The sequence below is a fragment of the Hyla sarda genome, chromosome 11, assembly GCF_029499605.1.
Source record: "Hyla sarda isolate aHylSar1 chromosome 11, aHylSar1.hap1, whole genome shotgun sequence".
Lineage (NCBI taxonomy): Eukaryota > Metazoa > Chordata > Amphibia > Anura > Hylidae > Hyla > Hyla sarda.
The window spans coordinates 35,071,347-35,080,835 of record NC_079199.1 but is presented as its reverse complement, the minus strand read 5'-3'; the positions used below and the strand labels follow the sequence as shown (position 1 = coordinate 35,080,835).

The window sequence follows — 9,489 nt, the reverse complement described above, 5'->3', positions numbered from 1 at the left end:
TATATATATATATATATATATATATGCCAGACCAGTGCCTCCCAACCAGGGTGCCTCCAGCTGTTGCAAAACTTCAACTCCCACCATGCGTATATTATATTATATATATACATAATGTACATATAAATATAACTCCCAGCATGCGTATATTTTATGTATATATATATATATACATACATACATAATAAAATATGCACATATAAATATATATGTGCCAGACCAGTGCTTCCCAAGCAGGGTGCCTCCAGCTGTTGCAAAACTACAACTCCCAGCATGCCCAGACAGCCTTTGGCTGTCTGGGCATGCTGGGAGTTGTAGTTTTGCAACAGCTGGAGGCACCCTGGTTGGGAAATAATGGTGTATTCACTACTGGAGAGAGAATTGAATGTAAATGTTTCATTACAAAGCATTGTTTTCTGTAGCAGCTGCAGTTTACTGAAGTTAACCCTTGAGGGTAACCCTTTGGCTGCCAAGGAGGTGAGTAAAAGCTCTGCTGACTGTCATCCACCCAACACTAATGCTAGGCTGGCATGCATCTGTCCACAGAACCTGCCTTTGGAGAAGTCAACCAGCTAGGAGGGGTGTTTGTGAATGGAAGACCCCTGCCCAATGCCATCAGGCTGAGGATTGTGGAGCTGGCCCAGCTGGGCATCAGGCCTTGTGATATCAGCAGACAACTGAGGGTTTCCCATGGATGTGTCAGCAAGATCCTGGCCAGGTACAATGAGACTGGATCCATCCTACCAGGGGCCATTGGTGGCAGCAAACCTCGAGTGACTACCCCGACTGTGGTCAAACACATCAGGACCTATAAACAGAGGGACCCTGGGATATTTGCCTGGGAAATCAGGGACAGGCTCTTGGCTGATGGGGTGTGTGACAAGTACAATGTGCCCTCAGTCAGTTCTATCAGCAGGATCCTCCGAAATAAAATTGGAAATCTGTCCCAGCAAAGTCACTATGACTCCCATAAACAGCATCACCACCCCACAGCCTCTGCTTTACAGTACAATCACATTTATTCCTATACCAACCCCATGGCTGCAGGGGGCAAGGTGCCCACACCACCTGGCATGGCCTCACTAGCCAGCACCATGGGCATGCCCAGAACATGGCCCTCATCACATTCTGTCACGGACATACTTGGGATTAGGTCGATCACAGATCAAGGTAAGTGATCCCCATATCCCTAATATTATATATATATATATATATATATATATATATATATCTGATACCAGGATAGCAAATAACTCATATATATATATATATATATATATATAGATATATATATATATATATATATATATATACTCATAAAAAGAGAGAGAGATAAAGTGACTCTACAATTCAGACCAAAATATTAATAATAATAAAAAAAATATATATATAGTATAAAAGCTCAAGCCTATAATGGAATAAAAATCATAGCTAGAACTGTAACAACGAAGTGATAGAATAGTAGCTGAGGACATAACACTTCTTCTATTCCCAATAGGGACACAGACTGTTCTAAGGCATCTATTAACTAGTGCAAAGTAAAAAAAAAAAATATATATATATATATATATATATATATATATATTATTGATTAATCCTAAAAATGATATATTTAACAATAAAGCAAATGATTCCTGTACACTACTCATACCTTATTATACAACATATTCAATACAGAAATCAAAAAAGATAATGTGAGGAATATTACAGCTGTCTAGAATTACTAAATTATCTAGAATGTTTAGAACCATCTATGCAGATATAGTGAATCGTGTATTCCATCTCTGTAATTGAATGGATCACATATCTTTATTTTATTTTATTTATCTATCGATTTATCAGCCACATTTCTACCTCGAATACCCATCTAGAATTTCTCTCTCCAAAATGTCACTGTATAATTTATCTACCAGCTGTTCTCTATTCCTCCATTTATCTCTAATTTCCATCTATAATTTTAATATTAATGAATCTATAATGTCATTTAGTCAATATACCATACATCTTTCTATTATCTCGATTTTTTTCTATTATTGCATCTATTATTTCATTTAATCTATCTCATAAATCTATCTCATATCTGTCTATCTATCATCTATCACTTTAATATTTTTATTTCTGCATCTATATTTCATCTATCCAGTATTAATTCTATCTAATACTGTCCAATATCATCTCGAATCTTAATGTTTCTATAATTGCATCTATAATTTAATCTAGCCAATATTCTATCTATCTATCTATCTATCTATCTATCACATATCCATCTAGCAATCTATCCCATATCTATATATCTATCTATCCATCCCATATCTATCTATCTATCAATCAATCTATCTATCCCATATCTATCTATCTATCTATCTATCTATCTATCCCATATCTATCTATCCCATATCTATCTATCTATCCCATATCTATCTATCTATCTATCTCATATCTATCTATCTATCGATCCCATATCTATCTATCCCATATATTTCCATCTCATATCTATCTATCCCATATCTATCTCATATCTATCTATCTATCTATCTATCTATCTATCCCATATCTATCTATCCATCCCATATCTATCTATCTATCTATCTATCCCATATCTATCTCATATCTATCTATCTATCTATCTATCCCATATCTATCTATCTATCTATCTCATATCTATCTATCTATCTATCTATCCCATATCTATCTATCTATCCCATATCTATCTATCTATCTATCTATCTATCTAAGCAGAAGGAGAGCAGCACATCCCCAATGTAAGGTGCACGGGTGCCGTCAGCATAGAGCCCAGGGGTTCAGGGGTCCACAGAATAGCAGCAAATAGGCAGCAGCAACTCCATTAAAGTGCAAAAAGTGGCTTTTTATTCACACAACATGAGGAGACGTTTCGGTTTGCTTGAAAATGGTTTGGTGAGAAAACCGAAACGTCTCCTCACATTGTGTGAATAAAAAGCCACTTTTTGCACTTTAATGGAGTTACTGCTGCCTATTTGCTGCTATCTATCTATCTATCTTTCTATCTATCTATCCCATATATTTCCATCCCATATCTATCATCCATGTATATTTTTCGTTAGTATTTCTAAATACTAAGGACAAATATACATGGATGATAGATAGATGGATAGATAGATATGGGATAGATAGATAGATAGATATGGGATAGATATGAGATAGATAGATAGATAGACATGGGATAAATAGATAGATGTGGGATAGATAGATAGATAGATAGATAGATGGATTTATGGATGGATAGATAGATAGATAGATATGGGATAGATAGATAGATAGATATGGGATAAATAGGGGATAGATAGATAGATAGATAGATAGATAGATAGATAGATAGATGATAGATAGATAGATAGACAGGGGATATATAGATATGGGATAGATAGATAGATAGATATGGGATAGATAGATAGATAGATAGATAGATAGATATGGGATAGATAGATAGAAGATAGATAGATGATAGATAGATAGATAGATATGGGATAGATAGATAGATAGATAGAAGATAGATGATAGATAGATAAATAGATAGATATGGGATAGATAGAAGATAGATAGATGATAGATAGATAGATAGATAGATATGGGATAGATAGAAGATAGATAGATAGATAGATGATAGATAGATAGATAGATGGATAGATAGATAGATAGATAGATAGATAGAAGATAGATAGATAGATAGATAGATGATAGATAGATAGATAGATATGGGATAGATAGAAGATAGATAGATAAATAGATGATTGATAGATAGATAGATAGATAGATGATAGATAGATAGATAGATATGGGATAGATAGAAGATAGATAGATAAATAGATGATAGATAGATAGATAGATAGATATGGGATAGATAGAAGATAGATAGATAAATAGATGATAGATATATAGATAGATAGATAGATAGATATGGGATAGATAGAAGATAGATAGATAAATAGATGATAGATAGATAGATAGATAGATATGGGATAGATAGATAGATAGATATGAGATAGATATGGGATAGATAGATAGACACATCACAAACATACCTATATACATCACAAATACTTTGTATCTTCAGCCATTGACCAATTAAGTTCACATCACCGCTAATATAAAGCACATAATAAAAATGTCACGTGATAATGTCACATTGCAGAAGACACAGATGTCATGCCCCCCTCCCCCTGCTCCTGTGCAATGTAGCTTCTCCACCTAACACTTGTAGACATGCTGAGAAAACTGTATATAGGGGAGATCAGGTCTAATAGAGCTGAAGGGTGAAGAAGTGCAGCCTCTGGCTTCTCACTTTTACAGAGTGCAGGCCTGTGTCACCAGCTCACTGCCTACTGCTGCTGCTGCTGCTGCTGCTGGAAATTAGGGAAAAGTTTCACTTCTCTAGTTTGTGCAATCAGCCTAAATTTACCCAGACAGGAAGTTCAGATGTCAGATAATTGGTTTCATTCTGAGGCCCAGAGAACAACCTCTGGGCATAGTGTGCACAGGGGAACTCTGCCCTTCACTTACAACTGGGCTCCGACTACATGTGTCCCTCCAGCAGTTGCAAAACTACAACTCCCATCAGGCCCTGACAGCCGAAGGCTGTCAGGGCCTGATGGGAGTTGTAGTTTTGCAACAGCTGGAGGGACACAGGTGGGAGAAACACTGATCTAGAGACTAATTTTCTGCTTATAATGGATTCATTCTCTATCGACAGCCCGACTACACCAACTCTAATCTTCCAGCAGTCAGGTCCTCTTAATGAGACAAAATTCTTTATCCCCCCTATCCCTATAAAGACCGAGAGACTGCCCCAGAAATATATACACAGATTACCATTTCCTGAATTGGCCTAACATTGGAGAATTAGATTACAAATTGGGAATGTTTGTAGATCACCCTAATGGTTTCCTCTCTTATTAACACCACATTGGCAGTCAGGCCTCCAAGGGAACTGTCTGGAGTTGTTCCTCCTATGTCTCAAATTTTTTGGGGGAGTAAAAAAAAAAAAAATTCCTAAAGCTGTGTACAAGGGGTCTGGGCTCTGCAATGTTTAGGCCATTAGCTTGTTCTTTGTGAGCAAATTGGCAATTTATTGGACAAAAGCATTGTTCCTGACACGGGGACAGCTCTTTCTAAAAGGGGGAAAGTGTGAACTGGTTGTTATTATTATTAGGGCAGAGTGACTGCAGGGGGAGAAGGGGGTCCCGGAGAGAGGACTTTTCATCTGCACTTTCTACATAGACTGCACAGACATCTGGATAATTTGGGTGCAAAGTCTGGGTCAATAGAGTCAAACAAGAAGCATGACAGGCATTGAGGGGTTAATGCATGATGTAAATGTGGGAACAAGTTTATGTGTATATATCTTTTAATAAATAAAGAATAAAATATAATATTGGAATTAATAAGTATATAATATAGCATGACAGGCAATGAAGGGTTAATGCATGTTGTAAAAGTGGGAACAAATTCATGTGTGTGTGTGTATATATATATATATATATATATATATATATATATATATATCTTTTAATAAATAAATAATAAAATATAGTAATATTGGAATTAATAAGTATATAATATACCATGACAGGCAATGAAGGGTTAATGCATGTTGTAAATGTGGGAACAAATTTATATATATATATATATATATATATATATATATATATATATATATATATATATATATCTTTTAATAAATAAAGAATAAAATATAATAATATTGGAACTAATAAGTATATAATACAGCATGAAAAGTAAGAAATAGAATAAGCCTATTGTATTAATTCAGTGATCTATATTGCAGTGATACATTTATTAGCCTGTAATCTGTTCTTTATGATTGTTCTATTTGTTATTGATTGTAACATATTTTTGTTATTTTTTTGTTACAGATATAACCTATATTTGTTACTGATATAACATCAATTCGTTATTAATGTAACAAATGAAAATACCTAAAATATAACAATTATAATGATAGAATAATAATGACTGTAATTAAATTATGCAACTTAACTTATTTCCTCCAAAAATTGGTGAGATACATAAAGCTGTTTTTATAGGCAGTAAGAAAATAAAATAAAAATTCTGTATACATATATATGTAACTCGAACCAGTCATTTTTATAAAAAAAAAAAAATATATATATATATATATATATATATATACTTAAAATATAAAGTTATTAAATATGATTATTAATAACAACGATACAATAGTTTATATTATTATTATTATTATTAATAATAATAATAATAGTAGTATCTAATATCATGGTCATTTCCCAGCTCTTTAGAAGGTGTACAGTAGACATTAAGACAGTGTTTCACAATCAGTGTGCCTCCAGTTGTTGCAAAAACTACATCTCCCAGCAAGCTGGAAGTTGTAGTTTTGCAACAGCTGGAGGCACACTGGTTGGAAAACACTGCATTAGGGATACTAGGGCTCTTCAGACATTTGTAAGTCTGTATTGTCACACTACTTTTCCAGAAGGTGTACATTAGGGCAGTGTTTCCCAAGTAGTGTGCCTCCAGCTGTTGCGGCTGTCCGGGCATGCTAGGAGTTGTAGTTTTGCAACAGCTGGAGGCACACTGGTTGGAAAACACTGCATTAGGGATACTAGGGCTCTTCAGACATTTGTAAGTCTGTATTGTCACAATACTTTTCCAGAAGGTATACATTAGGGCAGTGTTTCCCAAGTAGTGTGCCTCCAGCTGTTGCGGCTGTTTGGGCATGTTAGGAGTTGTAGTTTTGCAACAGCTGGAGGCACACTGGTTGGGAAACCCTGCATTAGGGATACTAGGGCTGGTCAGACACCTATAGGTCTGTATTGTCACACTACTTTTCCACACTACTTTTCCAGATCCTTCCTCCTGTACAATCCGGAATGACAGCTCTTTCAGATTTGACTGCATTGTGAGAATAACTCTGAAAAGTTACCCCCCCCCCCCCCTCCCCCCTTTACCGTAAAATAAACATTTCTGACAAATTCTGGAATGCTAAGTATTTTCCATATTTAATCCTTTCTTTAAACACAGGCAACACTTTAGTTCCCTAAATTCTATGTGCTGCCCACTATTCTTCTTGAAGAGCAGTGGTCTCAAACTGTGGCCCTCCAGATGTTGCAAAACTTCAAATCCCAGCATGCCCGGACAGCCGAAGGCTGTCCGGGCATGCTGGGAGTTGAAGTTTTGCAACATCTGGAGGGCCACAGTTTTGAGACCACTGTTGTAGAGAAATCCAACTTACTTCTAAAATGGAAATGGGATGGATGACCTCCATGGATACATTAGTGCTCTGTCCACCCCAATCTGTACCTCTCCAGCTGTTGTACAACTACAACTCCCAGCATGCCTAGCCAGTAGTTTTGCAACAGCTGGAGAGCCATATTCTGGGGAACACTGTTCTAGTCTAATTCTAAAGGGGGGATAAAAAAAAAGAAAGGTTTCAGAAAATAGCCACATTTCCATTTACACTGAAAACATATTAACTTCCACTTTATTTGCATCTATGAATTTCACACATTGGGGGGAAAGCAGCCTGCGGATACAGAAAGCCAAGATATACACTCAGCAGAAGTGCTGCACTCACCACAATATTTTAAGAACCTGATTTTGGGGCCTGTAATTATATGTGGGGGGGAGAGAATGAGATGCAAGTGTGCCAGACAGACAGGGCCATATACCAACCTGACATCTGGTCATTATCAGATTTATTATAGATAATAGATAAGATTCATTTATAAATAAATATTAGATACATATATAATACATATTAGATCAACAGAGAGATATCAGAACAACTCATGATAAACAGATATATTAGATTAATATATAAAGAGATAGAGATAAGATTCATATATCAATAAATAAATATTATATACATATATAATAGATATTAGATCCATAGAGAGAGATTAGATCAACTCAGGATAAAAAGAATATTGTATTAATCTTATCTCTATCTCTTTATATATTAATCTTATATATCTGTTTATCATGAGTTGATCTCATATCTATTATATATGTATTTAATATTTATATATTAATCTTATCTATATCTCTTTATATATATATATATATATATATATATATATATATATATATATATATCTGTTTATCATGAGTTGATCTAATATCTCTCTATGGATCTAATATCTATTATATATGTATCTAATATTTATTTATTGATATATGAATCTTATCTATATCTCTTTATATATTAATCTTATAAATCTGTTTATCATGAGTGGATCTCATATCTGTTATATATGTATTTAATATTTATATATGAATCTTATCTATATACATCTGTTTATCATGAGTTGATCCCATATCTCTCTATGGATCTAATATCTATTATATATGTATATAATATTTATTGATATATGAATCTTATCTCTATCTCTTTATATATTAATCTTATATATCTGTTTATCATGAGTTGATCTCATATCTGTTATATATGTATTTAATATTTATATATGAATCTTATCTATATTTATCTGTTTATCATGAGTTGATCTAATATCTCTCTATGGATCTAATATCTATTATATATGTATCTAATATTTATATATGAATCTTATCTATATCTCTTTATATATTAATCTCTCAACAAATAAATATTAAATACATATAATAGATATTAGATCCATAGAGAGATATTAGATCAACTCATGATAAACAGATAAATATAGATAAGATTCATATATAAATATTAAATACACATATAATAGATATGAGATCAACTCATGATAAACAGATATGTAAGATTAATATATAAAGAGATAGAGATAAGATTCATATATCAATAAATATTATATACATATATAATAGATATTAGATCCATAGAGAGATATAGGATCAACTTATGATAAACAGATATTAGATTATTATATAAAGAGATTTAGATAAGATTCATATATAAATAAATATTAGATACATATATACAATAGATATTAGATCCATAGAGAGATATCAGATCAATGAAGTTTACAACTGATGTTAAACAAATATATAAGATCAATATATAGATATAGATAAGATTTACAAATCAATAAAGATTAGATTAGATCCATATATGATAGATATTAGATCCATAGAGAGCTATTAGATCAATGGAGATGACAACTGATGATAAACAGAAATAGATATAGATAAGATTCATCTATAAATAAATATTGTATGAAATCGAACATGTAAATATATCATTTTATTTTTAATTAAGAGAAAAATAGATAGGAAAGAGCTAATGTAGAGAGAGATAGTAGACAGGAAAGAGATGAATGGATGGATAAATAAATAAATAGATAGAAAGATAGATGGATAGAAAATAATCTATGTTGCAAATGTATAGATATGAAAGCTGGATTGGTAGAATGTATCTAGTTATTCACATAAACTACAACTAGAAATAAGACAAAGTGAAGCATTGCAGTAAAACTCAACACTGTATGATAAACATAG

At 33.1% G+C, this 9,489-nt stretch overlaps 1 protein-coding gene across 1 annotated transcript in view; it reads left to right on the top strand.

Moving 5' to 3' along the window:
• Nucleotides 1-9,489, top strand: part of PAX9 (paired box 9) — an 89,902-nt gene that overhangs the window by 45,802 nt on the left and 34,611 nt on the right. Inside the window, exon 3 of the mRNA XM_056545802.1 lies at nucleotides 547-1,170. Within this exon, the coding sequence (XP_056401777.1) occupies nucleotides 547-1,170 (624 nt within the window). The remainder of the gene's footprint in view (nucleotides 1-546; nucleotides 1,171-9,489) is intronic.